Source organism: Gallinula chloropus, assembly GCF_964237585.1.
Source record: "Gallinula chloropus genome assembly, chromosome: 15".
In the NCBI taxonomy this organism is placed as follows: Eukaryota; Metazoa; Chordata; class Aves; order Gruiformes; family Rallidae; genus Gallinula; species Gallinula chloropus.
This window is the reverse complement of record NC_140100.1, coordinates 6,989,533-7,012,966: the sequence shown is the minus strand read 5'-3', so window position 1 is coordinate 7,012,966 and position 23,434 is coordinate 6,989,533. Positions and strand designations below refer to the sequence as shown.

General features: G+C 38.3%; 1 protein-coding gene across 1 annotated transcript in view; it reads left to right on the top strand.

The window, feature by feature from the left end:
• The window catches only part of SDK1 (sidekick cell adhesion molecule 1), a gene marked incomplete at its 5' end in the record, with an annotated part of 398,756 nt that overhangs the window by 186,341 nt on the left and 188,981 nt on the right, over positions 1-23,434 (top strand). Inside the window, one exon of the mRNA XM_084271072.1 lies at positions 7,163-7,296. Within this exon, the coding sequence (XP_084127198.1) occupies positions 7,163-7,296 (134 nt within the window). The remainder of the gene's footprint in view (positions 1-7,162; positions 7,297-23,434) is intronic.

The following is a 23,434-nucleotide window of genomic DNA, read 5'->3' as shown; positions in this document are numbered from 1 at the left end:
ATCCTGGTGTGCGTGTATTGAGACGCTTAAGAAGGACTTGTTTCAAGTGAGAAAACTCACCAAACGTGTTAGAGATTTGTGTTGATCTGTCCAAGGTTTGAAATTTTATCTCCAAACTGTGTGGAGTCCTGAGACTTGGTGTGTTTACACACACCAGCTGTGCCAAATCTTGTCCTCAACTACACCTGTGTGAAATTGGAGATGGCTTCAAACAGGGGGTGTGTGGAACGAGGAACAAAATGGCGGAGGTGGTGCTGAGGCAGATTCAGGAACAGGAGTAAACAGCAGTTGGGAGCATCTGAGTAGGCACGGTTGTGGCATGTCTAAATATATCTGTTACATATGTTGTTAAGTAGTTGAAGTTTTCTTCTTTGTCACTGTCATATAATCAATTTTGTCTTCACTGCATTGCCCTGTGACAGGGCTGTGCTGCTGCTCGTGTGTTGTAGAGTTGGTGCAGTTCCCAGCTGTGCCTCGTACACTGCAGAGGAAACACAAACCTATCTCAGGGAAGTAACCGTATGGCTACAAAATTCCACGGGAAGCCCTTTAATCCTTGACTACAAGCTGCAATACCACGTGCCATTATGCTGACATGTTTTATCAGAAGTGAAGAGATAATTTAATAGCAGAAGTTTTCTTTGCACAGTGAAGGAAAAGGAAAAAAAATTAGTGTTTAAAAAACACACAGCACCTTGAATAATAAATTCAGGAGAAATATCATAAAGTGGAGCAATATTCGTGTCTGTCTGTATCTGAAAATTGAACTATAAAATCCCAAATGATTACAAATAGTCCTTGTGCTTGCCGTCAGTGAAGTCAGCCAGCTGAGTAGATCAACAACCTATGATACTTTTTAACTGCAATGTTTTGTTTAAATAACCCATTTAGATTTAAAAAAAAAAAAAAAAAGAAAAAAAAATCCACTATTCTTCTTTCCCCTGGTTGCTAGCTACGACCATAGCAACAGATAGTGATGTCGCAAGTGGAGTTCAATGTGTTGATTATATGATAAACTGGAGAGAGAAAGAAAATAGATACTCTGTTTACAAATATCTTGAATGCAGTAAGAGTTTTGTAAGAGGAGGAGACTGGAGAAAATTGTCTTATTTTATTGCAAGTCTTCTTGACTGAGATGTATATTTTGTCCTGAAAGTCTGGATTTTTCTTTTAGTTTAGAACTGCTGTTGCAGCACATCCAGGCAGACATCAGCGTGGGTCAGTAAGATAACACCCAAGAGCTGGGATTTAAGCACACATAGGTACTTACATCGGCTGTACGAAGTCTCGTTGCTTAAAATGTAATAATAAAAAAACCCAAAACCCCAAAGGAGTAGAATTGTATTATAATAAGTTATATATATATATATTTTAATATAAATACTTAAATAAGGATTGAAGCTACTGAAAACCTGGGGGAAGAAAAGGAACGTTTTAACTCTTATGCCTATTATTCTTTAGTTTATTACTGTAATTAATTGCTCGCTTCTGGATTGGTAACGTTGTCTCTCACTTGGGTTTTGTGGGTTTTTTTAATTTCTAGACCAGTAATTGCTTGATATGAGTAAGATTTTAAATATATATTTGGGATAATTCATCTGAGTCCCCTTTCTGGGAGCTTATCTCTGAAGTCTAAAATAAGCTTTTCCGAGGGCGAACTGCTAAGATTTTTATAACAAGACTCAATATTTGATGGGTCTGCTTAAAACTGTGGTACTTTCTCCTAATAGTCCTGTACGTATACAAAGACACTTGTAATGTCTTTTTGGTTCGTTCAGTATTCTTGTGCATGTCACATTTTCTACATTTACTCTTTGAGGTTAGATGTTTGGACGAGGAGGGAATGGATGGTTCTGATATAACTTTGAAGTTGATTTTTCTTTACTAGCTCACGTGTTTTAAATCCAATCACCAGACCCAAATGGAGGCCATACTGAGTGAGGAACAGGATTATTTCTTAAATTTTCCAATGATACTGCTGTTTGCTCACCCCTGTGTGAGGTTTGCCTGATTTGCAGTCAGCTATTCCTTCTCAAATCCGATTTTTTAAAATTTGTTGTCAAACTGCAAACCTCAGTCTTGTGGATAGGCTTGAGCAGGTCTTCTGGATTTGGAATTCTGCCCTTCACACCCTTTGAGACTTTATCTGCAGATTTAGGAAGTGAAATTTATATTCAGTCAACAAACAGCAATGAAAAAATTAAATAATGCCAGGTCAAAGATAGACCCTGTGGGTTTCTGCCCGATACAAGTTTCCAGTCAGGTAGTGGATCGCTGATGACTTGTCAAAAATGGTTTTCCACCCACATCTGCTTCAGTCTTACTCTTGCTTTACATACAACAGGTTTTTTGTAATGTGTTCATTAACAAATGCAGGGAATAGTGTCTACAGGCTGACATCTCGAGCTTCAAAACTAGTGCCGGAGAATAGGGAAGCCAGGTTTTAAAACATGGGAATTCTGCAGCTTCCCTCATTGTCTACTGGAAATGTATCTCCTAATCCTGTCAATAGCTAATCTTCCTTCATTGCTAGGCAGAGGTTGAAAAGTATTTGTGAAATTAGGACTGTCCTGGTTATTCCTGTGTAGCCTTGGGGAGCTCCTGTGACTAGACATCCCAGTTGCTTCCCAGCAGCATGCCTTGCCATGGCATAGCTAGAGAAGCAATACTATCAGCTAGCATTGATTGTAAAATCAATGCATTAATTTGTGTACTTATACTTAATATTCAGCAGCTGCTTAAGTATGCAGTTGTTATTAATAGACAGTTGGATTGTGGTAACTATATACCTGGAACCTGAATTTTGTGAATCTGGCATCCAGTCCCAGCCCTCAGTGCTTTGTTGCTATGGTCGTGTTGTTCTGAAGCACATACACTAATCTCTGCTTGAGTCCTGAAAAACATGGAGTGTTTGCAGAAGACGTGTATTTAAATAATTTAGATTAATAATTCCCCATCAGAATTAGAAGACACATGGGTGGTGAAACGCTCGCTCTGTTAAGCCATGCGTGTGCTACTCCGAGTCAGGATTTCACTTGAACAGCTGTGGTTTTAACTGCAGCGTATCTGTATGTTTTTCCAAAAGGGGAAATCCATGGGGGAAGTCTTCCAGTAATTATGTTGTTACTACTCCATAATCTCTCCCTTTTCTATTAACATCACCGTTACTGTGTGTGTCTGGCTCACGGAGAATGATCCGAGCTTGCTCTGTAATGTGGACAGAAGTTTTTAAAAGGGGAACAGAGGTTTTGTAGTAAAAAATATCTTGTAAAGAGGGATTGATATTTGTATTAGCTGGAGATAATGTTGGAAAAGAGGCTTTATGAAGGTCTTTGTACGAAAATATCGCACACTGGTTCATGAGCAGATGGCAGCCTTCTAAGAGAAAGCCTAATCAGGTTACTCTATGATTTTCATTTTATGATGTTTTTATAACCTAGTATTATCTATTTATTGTGTAATCTGGTAGACTAATAACCTAACAAATATCTGACTTGTGGGAATTACCCAGTCGTGCAGTAGATTTTTTTGTATTTTCACATATAAATATTATTAATGGAAATCCACGTATTTTAGGGTACTGCAGAGTTCACTTGACACATTTTAATAAATGATGCAATTTTCATCACAGGAAAAATTTATTTAACTCCAAAAACTTTGTCTTAAATGCCTTAATAATGGTATCCCCTTTGGAAAATTCTCTTTACCTCTAAAGGCCTGAGTCATGTTCCACTGATGCTAACAGAATAACTTCCATAAGCTTTAGATCAAACTCAGGGATTACTTGCACCAGACCTTTTACAGTATTTGGACAATTTAGAGGACTGCAATTAACATGCCCTGAATGTATCTAAGAGTTAACTTCTTGCTGCAACAAAGGGAAGTGATAAAAATCTAATTTGGTGGCCGTTTACATGTAGACCCTTGAAAGAACTGGGGTATATAAAGACTTGTCTCCATCATTGCTGCTTTTTCCTATCCTGTTGGACCATGGCCATAGACTAGGCAGCAGATCATAAACATAACTTGGGGTGAACATAGCCCAACTCACATTCACTTTCACATCAACCTGTTCTCATCTCTGGTTGCTTTTGACGTAACAGTATCACCAAGCTTGTGGGACATCATAATACCGAATCCACCTGACACACATCTGCGAGCAGTAGGCAGCTTTGTTCGCTGGCTGCCAGTCCCTACAGGCTTCCACTAAGCTCCAGAGAAATTGTAAAAGTTCCCCTATTATAACATGTAATTTAAAATATTCCTTTCCCTCTGCTTAAGGAATCCCAGAGGATCAGTCTGTTTAGTTTACTTGCTGCTCACTTCCATCTTGAAAATGTTAGATTGAGTTCAATTCGATATTGCTTTAAAAAAACCCCAATATTTATAGTTTCCATTAATTCTGCACTGGGGATGAATTACTGATGGGCCCACTCCATCTGCTGTAGTCATCTTCCTCAAATGCACTGGTAAACTGAGCAGCCGGGAATCGGATTTTCCTTGGAACATTAGAGTGATGCTGTCATAATTTAAAAGTTATATCAGACAATGAAAACAAACGATAAACCCAGGAAAACATGGTAAGCCAATTTCAGGGCCCTCTGTGCAGCTGTTATGCAAAAAGTGGCTGTGACCCTGGTAAGGGCTGGGGCATGAATCTTCAGATGGTTTAGAAGCATTGGAATTAATGAGTCCTTAAAACGTAACTAATTGATTTTCGTGATGCACAAGGCTCATACTTGATCTAAATAAAGCTCCCAGAGTCTGCAGCCTGTGAAGGCTCATGACTTGTTCTCTACCTGTCTTTAGTCAATGAAATTGAAACATGCCGTTTTCCACAGAATTATTAAGATATCAATAACTCATTTTGGGACTTTTAATTTAACTTTAATTTGACTGTGTAATTGATGACCCCAAAGAATTGTCTTTGGTAGGTTTTTTTGTCTTCTAATTCTTTTCACACTCTTTTCAACATGGCATTTATGTTTAGTCCTTCTGCACTGATCATTTTAGATTCAAATGCACTTAATTTCATTCAATCTTTAAAATTTACATGCATTTCTTGTACAAATGTTATATTTTGCTCACATTCCTATAAATATTTGTGTATTATTAAAAAAAAAATCCAAACCGTTTTCTTAAGAAATACATCATATAATTCCCTTTGCTCTTGATGACAATATAATTACTCTAATGGCTTAATTGTCAGAACTTTCAGCCAGTTTAACACAAATAGTAGTAGTTTGTATCTCACTAATACTCAGGGATCACCTTCAAAACTTTGGGTATGGTTGCAGCTGGTATCAGAGCAGACTGAAATATATTTCAGTTTTTTCAAACATCTTTCTAAAGCTGCTGTCTTTAGAACTAAAGTAGCAATGAATGTAGAAGTCATTGCCTTTAATATTCAATTATTAGTGCTGCATTGGAATTTTATCTGTATTTGGTTTATCAAATATCACATTAATTGCATTTTGTATCTCCATTCTGCAAATCTATCACAGGATTTTTTGATTAATTTTCTAAGTCAATTAGGCTAGTACAGGTTAATTGAATAAGGGAAAAATTCATACTCTGGTTTTGGTTTTTGAACAATTTTTATCATAAAAACAGTCAATAAGGGTAACATAAATGGGATTATTAACTGATGTGCAGTCAAAACTGAAAATATAGCCTTATATTTTTTCAGGAGATTGGCATTTATTGGTATTTACTGATAGCTTTATAGAAGCTCAGTGTTCTGAAAATGGAAGTGGTCTGAACGAAGCACACTGGCATTTTCAATGTCCCTTCCTACATATACAAAATAGTGTGCTGCAGAAGGAATGTGTGATTTTCCTTATTGCTTTAAATGCTTTTTCAAAGCAAAATAGTTGTGAATCATTAATGTTACCCACACCGTGCAGAAAGAGGAGGAAGAAATGCCTGAGTGTTCATTGTTGATCGATTAGTGCTAAGCCAAAGTATTCGTACACTGACTCTTTTCAAGGCCTGTTGATGTATGAACTTGTTTCATCCAATATAATAATTTTATATGTTGTTTCAACCTCATGCTCAAGGATATGACTAATAGCACAGCTGAACTCAGTGGGGCTTCTCATCAAGTAATATAAGTGAAGGTAGGAGTTTCTTGCTCCCAGTCTTGCATTCAGATTTCCTGTGCCTGTCCCAGTCTGCATTAGTGTCAGCGCTCTGCTCACCGGGCTTTCTCTGGAACTTTACGTGTTCTTCTATTCTTACCTGGTTTTTCAGCCTCCTGTGTCCTGTTCAGTTAAGCCTTTCAATTTTTACATGTTGTCTCTAGATTAAACCTTTATTTTCTATAGTCAAGAAAAGACCTAGTACGTGTAAAATGTGAAGTAATCAACCCTGTTGCGGTGCCAAGGGGTAACGCTCCCTGCAAGGGGGTTTATAGAGACATCGTTATGTAACAGCCCTAAGCAAGAATAAACTTGTGTTATACAGTGACATTTATTGACTCCTTCAGGCCTCCACTGGTGCTAACTACAGGGTTGTGTGTTCCTACCGGCTCTAGGTTAAATAAAAACTCTTCCCTCCCTACCTACACACAGATCATCTGTGTATATCAATTAAGCTCTAACTTGCCGATTCTCTTGTCTGGGATGTTGTGATAATTAGTGATGCCATGAATGCAGAAAGTTTACCTTCCGAGGTGCTGCTGCCTTTGATTTTTTAACTTCTTTTCCCACTAACTAGGTGGTGTTATTCCCTGAGTGCCAGTCTTTAATAGACATGCTTTCACTTGCTGAGGAGGTTTTCAATAAAGCTGACTTTGCAGGGTACTGATGTTTGCCAGGACTGTCCTCAGCCCCTAACGATGCAATTTGCAGGCTATCGGTCTCTGTTGTCATTTGCCATCTCTTGTGTAACTTCTTATTGCCATTTAAACTGTTCTAGTTTCATATGTTGTAGCTTTCTGCATGCCGCTGTACACAATCTAAAGAGGGAGAAGGCCCAGAGGCATTAGAAATCTTAAGTATTATGTGTGAATGTGCTTGAAATCAGGCTGGGTTTGATTCCCCAACATCTTGATTTAGATGACTAATGAACATCGTATCAGTCTGTTAAGTCTGTTGTACAGTTTTTGCCTAGTGGATACCATTCTTCTGGTTTCAAGGTACTTTTTCTCTTTCCTAAATAGAGCCATCACACTGGAGAACCAACTGGTCATTCTTGCAACATCAGTGACAGATGCAGGAGGCTACTATGTCCAGGCAGTCAATGAAAAGAATGGGGAGAACAAGACGAGTCCATTTATTCATCTCAGCGTAACAAGTAAGTATCCAAATTCTGGATAATATGCTATTGTGCTGAGGTTGCAGGCAGTATCCACAAAAGTCTGCTGTAATAAAAGGGGCCTTGCACAAAGGATTGGATCTTTCAAGAAGGTTAACTTTTCCTGCTTGGTTTGGAGCATGTTGAACTCCTTGTGCAGTTAGAGGGACCTAAGAGAGTATATGGCCTCTACAAATCATCATTGGAGCCTTTTGTCTGTTGGTTTATTTTGTGCAAGGCAGGTACACAATGATATCCCTCGCTGTTTGTTGTGAAGTTGTGATCATAATTTCTTTTTAATGCAGGGGGTTATAATGTATTGTTTTCCATTGTGCGTAAGTAAACAAGTCACTCTTCCGTATGCAATTTTATTAATGAGTCTATTTCCAGTCTATGGCATTATTTTTACCTGGAGTTATCACAGAGTCCCAGGGAACATGAATTTCATTGTTATTACTTATTATTTTACGTTGTGCAAATTGTATTAACACCTCCCGTTACAGAGGGGTTGTATGAGGAGGTTTCACAGCAAAGGGAGGGAAAAGCAGCAGAGCAATGGGTCCAGAAAGATGACAGCAAAAATATGCACACATAAACTATTGTAAAACATCTAGTAAATGTGTTCGTGTGAAAAATTAGTATTCCAACAGCGTGGAATGGTTTGACTCCTTTACTGAGGGCATTCAGTAAAGGTGTTCTTCATGTAGCAGCGAGACCGGGAGCATGTCAGCCTGCTGAGTGAACGTGGAGGTTTCTATTTTTGATTGTATAGAGACAAGGGAGAGATGGCTGGGTAAATTGTTGATGACGCTGGCAGCTTTGCTGACAGGCTGCTCTGATGGTTTGGGCTTCTAGAGGACGCAAGACTCTCAGCTCTAGATCAATCGCGTGATCAGATGCCTGAGATCTCTTGATCTTGGATACCGTTAGATTTGAGACAGTCCCTACGGCTCATTTCCTGACAATAGCAAAACTTAGGAGTCTGGCTGCCTGGGCAGGAAATCTGGCTACCTGCTTTTGGAAACACGTTTGTGTTTGTCAGAAGTTCATAAAAAACATCATTTTCCTCCGGAATGTTAATTTATAAGAAAATCTGATTTTCCTGCTAAAATTCCTAATCAGATTTCAAGGACAGCTGTCCTCACACAAAGGATGGAAGTCTTGTAGTGGGATTAAAGGTGACCAAGGTCGGGAGCTGTGTGGTGGAACAAACAGCAGAAGAAACCGACCTGTGTTTTCTTCCAGCTACATTTATAAACTAAACGAACTTCTCAGGGTTGTGTGTGTATCTGTCTGAAGTGGAAATAATATTTCAAATCCACTTGTGAATTCTGGCTGTACTGTGACACGTAGATTGTAAACATTATTATTTCTGACAGTATAAAGAGGTTTGCTAACACTTTAGTAATTTCATTTTTTAAGCAAATTTGTATTGTTTGTATTACGTGACCAATAATGTACTTCCCACTTTAATTTCATATCTTAATTAATGCTAGAAATAGTCTGTGATCATGCATGCATAACAAGTGCTATGCAAAACAGAAGGTAATACGGGCATATGGAAAAGAAAACACTTCAAAATGCATACAGACTTGATACTGTGAATGCAAAGTCTGCCTGGAATGTTAAAAATAGGAAAGATTAAATGGATAAAAACAAAACGGATTTGCTTGTTAAAATGAATATTAACCAATGAGGTTTTTAAATTGTCCTCTTGATATCCAGGATTATGAATGTTATATGTGAGTTTAGAAGAAAGGCACACTGGCCAAAAGGCATTACAGTGTCTGTAAAGAAAATTAGATTAGCATGGTTATTCTGAACTTTGATCTGAGGAAAAAACATATGATACATTTGGTACAAGTGAATAAATGGTTTTTGTCCAGGAATAGAAAATAATAAGCAAAAATAGAGTCCTGAAACAATATGCAGAGAATGTTTCCAGAAAAATGAGTATTTTGGAAGAGTAATAAAGAATTTCAGCAAATGTTTGGACATATTCTGAAAGGCACATCCAAAGGTGTCACTAAATCGTCACTGGATGAATCTTTATCAGATGTTGAGTGATGACATGTGTCATTTTTCATTAGGACATATTTAAGATTTAAAAACACTTTAATCAAAATCAAATAAACCATGAGTAAAGTGGAATATCCAGTCTTGGTGTGAGCAGACTATATATTAATTATTGAGTACAACCTTGCTACATGACTCAGCATGCATATCACCACTTGCATTGAGGGCAAAAGGAAAAAAAAAAATAATGGATGATTCCCAGGGCAGTCATCCCCTGACAACAGTGTTAGAGATGCATAGCTTGTTATTCCTTGAAGGATATTGGTGTCAGACCTGCTCCAGCCTGTAGAGAAGCACGTTTGCAGAATAAGGCAAAGAGCTGAGAAAGCTTTAAGCTGTCCTGTTCTGGTCCGAAATGCAGTAGGAAAGAGGTATAGCCCTGAGCTCTGGGGCCTTACGTTGCAGTTTAAAGTTAATCCCTTGAATTGTGGCTGAAAGCAAGTGGAGTTTGAGCGACATCTGGAAAATACACTAAACTGTCTTTCAGTTACTGTTTGATAGGTGTGGAATACAAAGATTTGAGGATGTTGCACATGTTTCAAAATACACTCTAAAGGTCCCCATCAGAATGGAGACTCTAGCAGGGCTTTGAGCATTAAAGGTAAAGACATTTCATTTCTTGTCAGTCTGACTTACAGCTCATTGAGCCCCAGGCAGTGTGAAGTCTTATGTGCACCCATTGCCTCTTGATTACAAATGTAGTGCATTTCAGAAGTTGAGAAGAAAGCCTTCTTCCTTGTTGGTGTTGCTGCTGCTGTGCCTAGGTTTGCTTGTTCTCTACGTCCAGAGGTTGGTCACCCACTGAAAACATAGGAGTGAGGAAGTCTGGGTGTAGGAAAATCCATAGATCTTTAGGATGCCTTGGCATTTTCAGGTACCTACCCTGTGTGTGCTACCATGCTGGTTTGTCCCTTAAATACACTTTGCACTGAAGATGTATTAGCCAATACATATGGCCACACTAGAAGAAGATGCAAACATTGAGCTGTATTTTTCCTAACCCAAATCCCTAGTGTGGTCAAACCTCAGTGTTCAGCATGCCTGCCCTCTGAGTGTGCATGTGTCTTAGTTTGAAAATCCAGGTCCCAGGAGGAGGTCCAGTCTGACTGTGCTTGAAAATAGTGGTCATTTCTTTCAAGTGGACATGTATCCACTGATTTCAAGACGATTAGATCATCTCTGAGGTGACAGGCTCTGGTGAAATAAAAATGATGTTCAACAGGCAGAGTATTAGGAGTAACGTCACATCTGAAATTAGTATGAGAGGTCATAAATTAGTCCTAAATTTAATTTGTCTTCAAATCAGTTGAACTGTATAATATACTAAGCTAATGATTTTTTAAAAAAAAATTTTTTTAATTTTTTTTACTATATGTCCCTGCTTTGACAGAAATAACACAAAATTTTGGCTAGGAAAATTGGAAAGTCTGAAAGCCAACAGTTTAGCAACAGAAATAGCCACAAAACTCAGTTAGCTTTTTGGCTCAAATACATCACTTACTCCCTGTTGAAAATTCCCTATTACTGTTTTTCAGTATGAACTCCATTGCTGGAACTTCCTAACTTTACTAGAGGTGTGAGAGTTAATATTTGACTGAACTGTCACAGAGCTTCTTAGCCCTAAATACCACTTTTCAATAAGAACAAGTGGCAAATCCCTAATGTCCTTTCCTGGTTCTGTCTATTCAACAACAGATTTGATGATAATAGCTTATCCTTAATGCTTCAGGCTTTTTCTTTTGTGTCCCTTCTCCCGCAGATAGACACACTGCAGCCCAGATGGTCAGATGTCTTCCTAAAGACTCTGCCTGGTTGAGGGGATAAAATGCCATGTTTCTCATCTTCCCACTGCTGGCAGGACACTTAAAGATCTCGGTGTTCAATACAGGAAGGCCACTGTAAAACTCTCATTTCCTCAATGGCCATACTCTGTTTATCAGCTAAATTTTTCTGAAACTTTGCCTCCAAGCCTACAGCAAGGATGGAACTTAAATAAAGAGACTGAGACATGGTACGTTGCTGTGGGCTGTGCCATGTACTTGTGAAAATGTTTCTCAGGGGTAGGGGGAACTGGGGGTGTTAAGAGCTTCTTAATGAAACTGTAAGGATTTCTAGTATAGAAGTCAAGAGTTTAATAAGTGGTGTGTTTTAGCAGGGAGAAAAATGAGATTCATAGGGAGCCTTTTATTACTTTTATTGCTGTAAGGAGATGGCTGAGGTATTCACCACAACGTACGCAATGCATGTCCTTGTTACTTTATTACATGACAAAATGACAAGACTCTGGTGCCACTTTAGAAGAAGTTTGAAAAGGCCTGCTGAGATTTTTCTATTATTAACTTCAGTGCAATGCTGTAGAAGTTACCTGCGCTGGCCCAGGTCTTAGAAACTTTTAACAGCGTGCACTGCTATTTCAGACCTTAGTCGAAGTATTTTATGAAGGATTGGAGAAAGTGTCCCCCAGTAAATGATTTAAATGGCAAGTTTGCAAAAGGTGGGTACGCATAAGCTGTTCTGACAGCTTAGGTACTCCTGCTTCAATTGGTTTTGCAGCGCTAATCATCTGGAACTGCAATTCAGGGCCTTGCTTCTGGACCTTCTTGTTAAGCTGTGAAATATTGAGATGCATGTCGCTTCAATAGATTTATTAGTAAATTAGATAGTCTCAAGACCTATTCATAACACTAGGAGATACAGAGTGTTCTGCAGACTGACGTCTTTTACTGATGCAGGCTTTGTAAAAACAGAAAACAAGATTGATGAAAATTTTTAAAACCTTGCCAGCCAGCATTTCTGAAGAGTCAAAGATAATAAAGCCAATTATCATTTAACGAAGATAAATTTTTCCCTTGAGCATTGGCAATGCTTACCAAAAAAGTAAAAAAAGTTTTTTTTAAAAAAAAAGTTGGGGACTGAAAATTAAACTCCTGGCTTGGTTGTGTTGCAATTAATTTAAAATACAAAGGTGCCATGTTGTTCTGCCCAGCTTCCACTCTCAACACAAAGAATTTTGTTCTATTACAGCAGACACTGACTTGAGGCTAAATAGACCCTGTTTGGCCGGTCAGTGCCTATTCTGTTCTTCAATTTAATGTATCAAAACATAAATTTTATAGAAAGGAAGAGTCCAATTTCAGACTCACGGAGTACTGATTTTGCACTGAAAGTTTTTGTTTGCTTTCCCATTATGAAGAAAGGCTCTCCTGATAGCACAAGATGTTTAGGTCACTTTCGGCATCTGTAAAAATGAAATACTCTTTACATCGTTAGAAAAGAAAGTGGGGGAAAAAATGCCATATTACTATCAGTGTCTTGGGTAGAGTATTACTTTTGACATCCTTCTGTCAGGTTTGTTAAGTTTTCAGAAGATTCTCAGCAGACGTTTTCCTCTCTGGAAGAGAGCGTTCCACTAACATAATTTTTCATATTAACTATCAAGGTTTGTTCAAGTCAGCAGATGTTGAGGATCCTTCATGGATATGTTTGAGGCGCAGTGCTGCATGAATTTTTCATAGCTAGTTCCAGCTTTCAGGTGTAGGCAGGAAAAACACTGGGAATGGGCTGGTGCCCCCAGGGAATAGATATTTCTATTCTGAGGTCAAATTCACGCAAGCTCTATAAACTTGTCAAAATGGTTTTAGTTCATGCTGGGGGAATTTATCTCGCTTAGCTTCTCTGGGTCAGTGCTGTTGAGGTGAAATTAGTACTTCAATGATGCTTTTTTTCCCTTTTTTTTTTTTTTTTTTGTTGGTGGGAGAAGCAGCAAGATGGGATGCAATGAAATTGCAGTTCTTGGCCATGACTGTGCATGATTGCCTGAGGTCCTGGCCAAACACCGGGGCAGTCCAGGGTGCTCAGCCCTCTGTGCCCTGGGTTGAAGTCACTGACCTAAGGACGTTTCTTTCCTCTCCCTTTTTCCACACAGGCTTTGCTTTCTCTTTGTGAAGCAGAATTTCCAGGAAGGGTACCTGGAGTGCTTGTGCCTTGTGCTTTGATGGTCACTTAACATTCTTTTGTTATCCAAAATGATAATTTGAAGGAGACCGTGGAAGTCTTCTGGATTTAAAACTGTGTAAATGCCATCTTTAATACCCTGGTAAAATACTGTCTGTCCTAATGCTTTTTCTTCAGTTGTAGCTCCGATACTAAAGGGCATAGATTTTTAAATGGGGATCTTTGTTTATTATTACTTTGAGAACAGATTGAGTACAACTTTACCACGCTTTGGGGGTTTTATATAAATGTATATATTTCAGTCAAATGCATTTTAGTAACAACTGTAACTCTAACAAAAAGGACTAAATTGAGTTAAAGATTTGGTTTTGATATATTGGAACAAATGTTAGTTTAAGCATTATCCAGAGCTAGGAATTTCAGTGGAGGCTGATATTCTGAATGTTTTCCCCTATTATCTGCTGCAAAAGGGATACTGTAGTGCATTGTAGAATCATTTTATATTCATTGCAAAGAAATAACAGATGATGTTCAGGAATTATCAGCATTCTTGGACTCCAGATTTCATTGTTGGTAGGTTTTTTTAAGCTTCAGCCAGATCTTTTCTGTAATTCTCTACCTTTCTTCTCCATAAAGGAAAACTTTCCTCACTTTTAACTCTATTGATATAGAGGGAAACCTGTGGTTAAAATGATGGATGGCTAAACTGCAGGAATAATGATGAGAAACCTCTCTGGCAACCTGAGCTTTTCCTTAGCTTTACCCAAATATTCTGTCAGTGTTCTTTGTGATAAATAGCAAAACTATTGGTTGATCTCCTATTTCTTCTTCCTTGGGACCGTTTTGGATAATGCTTACAGCCACATATGCTGCCCTTTGGCATTTCCTGTGGCCTGTCCCAGGCAACTAGTGTCTCCTCTGATTTAAGTACATGGTACTGCAACAGTACAACTGTGGTGTGATGGGGACCCGTGGCTAGCTGGGGAAGCTAAGGACACCACACCCAAGCTGAGCATGTGTTCCTTCAGCATATGTACATGCATTATGCATTCTGCTCAGCAAAAATGGCAAATGCTAAAGTTTCTGTAATCTAACTTATTAATTTAACATAGCTTCTTGTTACGCCTGTCTGTTTATAAGGTTTGGTGTTTTGTTTCTGTAAGAGGTCTGGAATGCACACACTCAAAAAGCTGGATTGTCTCCTAAACCCTTTATTTATATCTGACACATGCAATTAATCTCTCCCTATCTCTAATCACTTTTGCTATTACATTCATCGGAGTGATTTGTATCCTATCTCTGTCACTGCTCTGTAATTGATATGTGGAGATAAGAGATTCTTAGAGGACACAAACAAGGAAAAGAGAAAATTGAATTTACCTTGCAACCGTTTTATAAAATGTGACATACATCAATTATACATGCCATCCAGGAAAATGCCATCTTGAACAAACTGTGATGATTTGTTGGAAGACCAACGTAAGAGAAATGCCAGAAAACTTTTCTGGACCGGAAAGCATTGCTAGTTGAACAGACAGACTTTGCTCTCACTAATTCACCAACATTTCTTTTTAAATAATCCTGTAGAATTTATTAAAAAAGTATCATTTTTGATCAGTGTTTTCCTTCAGTCAGTCTTGTACTAATACTCGAGCGTGGAATAAGATGAAAGGAAGCTGCTGAAATAAACATTGTTTTGATCAGACATAAAAAGATGATGTTGGTTACTGAAGACTGAATCATCTTTCATGGGCAAAATGGTCACGTTGATAGCACAGCCTGATTCCAACAGAGTCTACCATGAAAGTATTTCTCTTTAGTATTTCATTGCATATAAGTGAACTAACCTTCTCACCCTTGTTTAAATACCTTGTGCTTGTGATTAGTTCTGATTGGTGATGTGAGAGTAGTAGTACCTATCCATATTTGCAAGTTTAAATAGTACTTGGGATCTTTGAAAACCTTTTTAATATGTATTTATAATATTTAAAAATTAATATCTGGTACTTAGATATGACAAATTATATGATAATAGTAGTACAAATAGTAAAACTGGGGAGATTTATTTAAGTAGCATCCTGTGTTGGCCGCTCCTGGGACAATCGGGCTGGCAAACAGCTTTTCCTTTAGCAGTGTTTTTGTGTGTGCCCAAGAGAACCCACACTTTCTAAAAACTTCCAGAGGAGACTGAAGTCTAGTGATTTGTAGGCATTTCTAAGGGGCTTTGCTTTTCAGTTTATTTAAGTATCATAATTCTGAAGGTTTAAAAAGAATAGCTACTGGAGACTCGCATATCAATTTACCCCTTTTGAAGATTACCTTTTGATCTCTTCAGAGTCCCGTTCCGCTGTGCCGTGCTCCTGGAGTATTCTAAGTAGCTGACTTGAAATCTTTCATTTTGTTTCCCATCTTTACACAGTTGGATGTATTTAAAGTGTAATTTTAATTTATTTAAAGCAGCTAAACCATACTGAAGGTGCTTTTTACTAAAAAACTAAGAATCTGTAACTTCCTGAAGGGAGCTTTAGCTTAAACATGCTATTCAAAACGAAAAAGAAAAATTTAAAAGTCACACTTAGAGGAAAACATTCATGTAATACACACCCGTGACAGCTTTGCACTGTTCTGAGCCAGGTTGTCCTGGCTGGTCTGTGAAAAAGAGGGTAAAAAGATACAGAGCTCTTGATTAGGTAAATAGGAAGAGTCTTCTTTCTTATGAACTGGATAAACTTACAGCATGTGGGGATTTCTTTATTCATAGGAGTAGGATTCACTCTTCAGTTTGGAAAATAAGTAATATGGGGACTTTTGATGGCATTGTTTAAATTGCTATGGCGTCCCTCAAGCTTAAAATGTCTTGTATAGATATCTCTATTTATGATGCATTAATATCTTATATACATAGCTAAATAAGCTATGTAGATAAAGAATCATAAATAGAATAACTTTTGCTCTTACTCAGTTACTGCAAAAGCCTCAGTAGGTCCTAAAGTTTGTATGCCACATGCAAGAAGTCTGCATGGCAGAACCCCCTTCAGTGTAGGTACAAAAACTAATCTCCATCTCAGGCTTCCACAAGCACACGGTTGCTTGAGGGTTTAATTTTTGAAAGAAATCACATTAAAGATGGTTTTAATTTCTTCTCAATATACGTCACAGACAAATTGGAAAAGAACAGAAACCCCTCACATGTTTCTGTCTTTGTTCTGCCAGACAGATGTGATTTGCCTAAGTAATGCCAAAAGTGCACACAATAGCCAGCATACAAACAAAAAAATATTAAAAACTTGTGATTACAGCTGCTACAGAAGTATTGGAGAGTCAGGACATGCCAGATGCAAGGTCATCTCTGAAACTTTAAAACTACCTTGGTGTACAGGCACACTATGCCAAGGCATTTAATTTGATTGTTGCTGCTGTTTTGTTCAGGAGAGAAGCTGAAAGCTACTTATTGACACACTGTCTGATTATGTTTGGCTTGTTTAAATCAGCTAAACAATTTTTGCTCCAAATTTTAACAAAAAATCTTACTACTGAAAACCTTTTTAGAGTTTAGTAAGGACTTGCTATGAATTTTGAAGTGAAATAGAGTAATTGGGCCTTCCTACCCCATTTGTAATTGGAAGAGTTACTCAAACCCGACTGTAACCTGGGCTACACGTGATTGTAGCATGAGATGTGAATTGCTGATCAAGGATGTTTGTTATCCTTCAGCTTTGTACTATTCTGTTTCAGATGTTGTCATTTGCATCTGGGGAGCGAGTAGACCTTGGAGTAATCCAAGTTCTGATTCTCTTGTTCCCTTCAGGCTCTGCTATAAGGCGATAGAAATGCTGGTTTCTTTTCATGTGCAGACTGTTGCCTACATTTCAATTCCCTGAAAAATAATCCTAATCCAAAACTGCCTTTTTATGGTGGATATATCTGTATCTTTTTAGCTATGGAATGTGGGAACAAAGTTCAGCTCTTGTGATCTGGGAGAACTTTGCTGTTATGTCGTGGATCTTTAAAGGACTGTAAGCTTTGTGTGATAAAAATAAAGGGACACAGCATACAGGAAGATGCTCTGTGTAAAATTGTCCTTAAAGTTTTGTCCAGCTATATTTGATGTTAAATATATTCACAAGCTGAGAACAAGTAGCTTACTGCTGTTGTGTGTAGGGAAAATACCCCAGTAGACAGTCTGTTGTGTGAAGAAGAGAAGGCAAGAGCATTGTGTATGGAGAGGTTGGGTGTTTTTATTCCCCACTTGTCCCTCACGCGCTAAGAACAGGGATAAAAAGAACAGGTTCTCAATTTACTCCATGTTGGTTGTATTTCGATCTGCTCTGCAAAGCAGTGTGTGCTCGTAAACGTGACTTAGTAAAGAGAGCAAAGGCTTGAAAAGCCAGCAGTGTTGTATCTTCTGCAGCGCCCAGTGCTGCCTTCATCTATCCTTGTGGGTTTATCAGATCACTCTGAGTGATACTGTCACAGCTATTAAAGAAAGTAATTGGTAGTGAGTGATTAAAATTGCAGATGGCCTTTTCAAGGTGATTATGAATATTAAATCAGGTCTGTAAAAGCTAGCTAAAAAGGCCCATGAAAGTGGAAAGTGAATATGCTGAGGATAATTGCATAAAAAGAGCATCTCACAAGCACGCTGCGCTTATCCGACCCCCCCCAACCAATCAATCAGCCAAGCAAAAAATCCCCAAGAAGCAAAATATTTCAAGTGGACCTGTTGTATCCAAGGAGGTGGAACTAAATATCTGCCTCTTTAGGCTGCGAATCCCTCCATGCAGAGATCTTTCTGCATCCTGCTCCTCTTTATGTCTGATGTTACCTCCGGCCTGTCACTGTCATCGCGGGGCGGTGGCAGGTCTGCGCAGTCCCCTGTGCCGTGCCATGTCGCGTCATTAACACTGATCTTCCCCTGTTCTTTTCCAATCGTAAGTGATTGTGACAAATGTTCCTTTCCGCATCACCCTGGAAAAAGGCCAAGAATTACCACAGAGCAGCTTAATTTCATTTGCTGAACTTTCTCTGACAAAGCAAAGGTTATCTGGGAATCTGTTCTTTTTTTTAACTGAAGGATCTAAGGTTCATTTTGTTCCACAGTTTAAAGTGGAAACTTAGGATGCAAACAAAGATAAAGGCAGGGAAAACAGGTAAATAAACATCTTGGGTTTGAGCTCTGCTTACTCACATTTATATTTTAATACAAGTGCAGAAAACTTCCACATACATCTAAAAAGCCTGTGAACTTCAAGCCCAAGGGACTGTGTTCTTGTTCATATTGTGCTTACAGGCTCATCGCTTTCTGACTGATTTCATGCTTTCAAATAGCAGCATTTTGTATGGTTGCTTATACTTCAGCACGCTGTTGTATTGATCTCAAACTTCATGCTGACCTATCTAATCTGCTCTTAAACTGTAAAACACCATGGGATTTATTGGGAAGATTTAGATAAATTTATTTTGCATTATTGTTTATTACCTTTGGTGTGACAGGAATAATTTGTGTAATCATTTAAGGAGCTTTTTCCTCTTCAGACAATATTTCTGCTTACCTGAGTTCTGTGGTTATTGTTAGGTTAGCTGGTTCGTTGCCTATTGATTCTTCATCTAAATAAATATTATTTCACTTACAGATATTCCCCTGGTAAATTTGAGAGAGAATTCTGCTTATTCCACTACAGTAACACTTCTGTCTCACCATTTTGGCTTAGGAACTGGTCTGTTGCCTCGTTGACAAAAACATTTGTACCATGCAATTCTTTTAAAAGGCTATTCTAAAAAAGTACTCAACTGTTTATTATTGGTGCTCATCGATGCAACACGCATATTTCTAAGGGATAGGTGGTCTAAGCAGATGCTCAGCACTTCCCTTTAAACTGTGGAAGGACGAGTTCCACCTTGTAACACAAATAGACAATACCCAAGAAGTTCTGAGGAATTAAAAGTTTAAGAAGAGGATTTTTATCCTATTGAAAGAAACAAGGAATTAGAACATGACAATATTATGTTCCTCCCCCCAAGACACCATGCAAATTTTAAGTCTTCAAGAAGTGTCTTGTATGAAATAGAAGCGCAATAAATGTGGCAAGCTGTTTAAAATGAAAAGCATCTTGAAAGAATTTGTATTACTAGTTGTGTCTTTGCTTTGCAGAAAGGACTGCTGATTAGTCTTCTTATGTGATTGGTATGACGTGTGACAACTTTGAGGGCCTGGGATCCTTTGAAAACTATGTGGTATTGGCCATGGCATCTGCAAGCATGAAGACTTGCACTGGATGTGATGGGGAGAGGAAGACTGCCTTTGATTAAACGGTGGCTGACAGATCTGATATGTTCTTTGATGAAGAGGGCAATTTGCACTTCATAGCCTAATGAGGAGAAATATTATGGAGTCTGGCAGACCTTTTTGGACTTGATAGTGACTGCTCAAGTTCTGTCTTGAGTATAATGCAGAATTTATTTGGAAAGAATGAATTTGGAATTGTCACACCCTTTTCTTGTAGCTTGTAATGGCCCTGATACCTTGCCATTACCAGAGACACAGAAATAGTCAGCTAGGCTAATTGCTGAGGGCTTTTTTTCATAGCTTAAAGATGGAAAAGGCAGTGTAATTTTACAATTTCACAGATGATTTTTTTTTTAAAAAAAGATTGTTACAAATGCTGTCAAAGGGTGTTTGTAATGGAAGAAGTGACACACTTTTAATAGCGTGGCAGTACGAGACACCATAGCATATGTGCTCACCAAGGAGAGGGATGAAATACCATGGTTTATCGGGAGTTTATGGTGAGCAGATGCAGGTAGATAGTGTTTTTCTTGGTTCATTCTTTCACTGCAGATACAGGAGGAGGTGCATTTAATTTTGTCAAAATATTTCCAAGTTATGAAAAATAAAACATACAAGTTCTGAGTTTACTGTGAATAGTGACCAGGCTGTTTACCTCCAAGCCTTTGCAAGCACTGTTTCTTTAAGGCAACTCCTTTACAGAGCTGTATTTTGCTACTTTTAAAGCAATAAGGCTATTTTCTTGAAAAGGATACTGGGTGATTAAAGTAGAGGTTTATGAAGTCAGCTGACAGGACTCCATTGCAGTCTTTAAAACACTGGGTTTAATGAGTCTGTTATCCTGGTTCAGTTCTGTGTGGATCCGGTACTTCATTTCAGTTTCACCTCATAATGTCACAAGCAACCTTGATGACTTTCTTAGTGTCTTAATACAGTATTTACACGCGCTTCATGATGTGGTATATCAGTGGAACAGGAAGCACAAAACTCATTTGTGTGTTAATGCTAAAGATATTACATTTGTCATAAACGCTTACCCTTAACTGGGGGGGGTAGTTTGTAAATATTCATAAGATGTGAATATGATTTACCTAAGTAATAGTTGTGATGTAGAAGTTTGTCAGTCCTTTCTATTAATAAGAATTTTCCAAAGTAAATTTAACCTTCGCGGTGCAGCATAAGCAATGTGATTTACAGGAGGTTTTGGGAATGAGTGCAAGCAGCAAACCTGCCTGACTCTGGAAGCAATGGTCTCTGGAAAACCACTGCCCTATTATGAAAAGGCTCTGTAGTTTAGCTCACTGTAGCATCCTAGTATGGTTTTCAGACATAGGTATTAAAAGAAAGCAGGGAGAGAGGGATACAGTTACTACAGACCATGTGTTTTGTAAAGAATAGAACGTTTTGTGAAATCTGTCAGTTTTTGAAATACATGGCAGAAGCTCCCCTGTTTCTTTTTTACGGGTACAGTGGTGTGTTTTAAGTGGTCTCCTCATCCCTATCTGTAGTGGGCTTGTGGTTAGAATGAGGGAAAGGTGAGCTGAATTGAACAATCAATTCAAAAGGAAGAGAGGCTTGCATCAAAGTTGTCTTACACTTACTCTGTCTTCTGCAAATTCAGCAATATGAAAGGAGGGAGCTTGTCTTCAGAGCCAGACTTGTTCCTTTTGATGAGCCCTTAAGAACAATGTAAGATATCTCTCCTTTTCATCCTGGATCGCCACGGGAACTTTAAAATCTGTGTTCCAGAAAGGAATCCTGGGTATTAGTCTGCAGAAACATGCAGAGTTCACCAAAACTGCGTGATGGGTATAAAATCTCCATGAGAAGTGCTGATCCTGATTGAGGACAGGCATGCACTGAATCAGAAACACGTAGGGTTTGAATGCGTCGCTTCCACCAGGTTGTCGGCTGCGGTTTTATGAGCTTCGCAGAAGATGGGAACAGTTATTTTTCTTCATGTATCTCATGCAATCCATTCAGAAATTACAACATAAGCTCAGGAAACAGTACAAATCTTCTGTCAGTCACAGCAGGTGACTATTGTAAGTAATTCTCATTTTCCTCTGGTTTTACCAGCAAGTTTTGAAAACTACATAACTGAATTGCTTCTGGAGTTAGGGATTTATGGGAATGTGATTCTCATTCACAAGGGGGGTGTGTGTGTGAATGCTTTTTTACAATATGCCACCATGATCCTGAAGTAATTCAGAGATTGATTTGTAAAACATTCTGAATCAATTAAGGCTTTAATCAGCAAGCGGCAAACTTCAGATGGCTCGTGGACTAATTTTACCATCTCCCATCAACATGAACCTAAGCTGGAAAAAGAAAACAATTAAGGGGATGTAATTATCTGTCCTGATTACTGAATTAGAAGAGTTTGTGTTTATTCCGTCGCTATGTAAAAGGAGAAATCTGCCTTGAAAAAAGATTTGAGGCAACTACTAATTTGCCCAGGGTTTGCAGTGTGTGATGTAGGCGTTTGCTAGGGCAGTTTTGGAGGAGGTTTGTAGCCAAGAGCTGTCATACAAGTACCGTGCATTGAGCTTTGTGGCTGTTGCCTCAGAGCTCTGTAGTGCTCTATGCAAGATCTAGTACTGAGAGTATTTTTCCTCACTGGGCTTAAAATGAGTTTGGTCTTTCAAGGCAGAGTCTCTTCTGTAGCTGCTTGTCCAAGTGTGTATTGGGTGTTTATGTCTCACAATCAGGGGCAAATTTCTAGAATTAATGTGTAAGTTCCCATGCTATGAGAGCCTTTCTAGAAAGCAGGGAGGGAAAAGCACTTCTGCATGATCAAACTACTAATCTACGTATCCCCTGGTGGTGTCTTCCTGCTACCAAGTGGAATTACTTTAAATTACTGTATTTTGCTTGATTTCAAATGAGAAAAGCCTATAGATATATACCCAACTTGTCACATATTTCTTTCTCAAACCAGACTTTTAGGTTTGGTAGGATTTTCATTTTCAGCTTAGCAGAGCTAAATACAGATTTGTGACAGACCTTTACTTACCCGTTATATTGTCCCCAGTCTGATCAGAATCCACAAATTGCACAAAACCTCTCGTAAACCCCCAGCTTACAGCACTAGTGTAATTTCACTTTGAATATTTAGCAGAATGCTAATCCTGACATATTTAGCTGCCACGCTGAAGGATCACTGCTGCATTCTCTGCAAAGTTCAGAATAAATGCCCAGAAATCTGGTGAGTTATAGGTCAATTAAAGTAATTGGAAGGAAACGTAAACAAGAAACCTTAGTAGTACCCAGCAGGAGTGATACCTCTATTTTTTTATTAATGAGCAGTAAACAAGCCTGTCACCAATCACTGATTTTGATAAATGTGCCATATAACTTACCCCTATAAATGGTATCATTTTCACATAGTGTATGTGTCTCTTGGTAGCAGTGGGTTTATTAAATACTGTTGAACAAAATTTTCAGTCAAATGAGATTAAAACTGTCTCCTTAAGAAAACTGAACTTTATTTAAGCTGCAAGAGATAAGGTTGCTTCATCCACATTTGCTTTACAGAAGGCTGATTTTATAGTGTTGGTGATACTCAATTAATGGCTTCGTATATTTTGAAACTTAAGTTATGAAATAAACTGATAGTGCAGCCACTGTACAAATATAAATTGCATCCTATCTGCTAGAACACACCAGTATAAAGGCCTGACCAGTCTCTCATTTACACAGTATTGCGTAAATTAGAGTTTAATAGTATTGTAATTTATGCAGATTTAATAAATATATTTGACTTTCGGAGCAGTAAAAAGGGTTATGGCATTATCATAAAGGTAATTATTACTGGTGTTG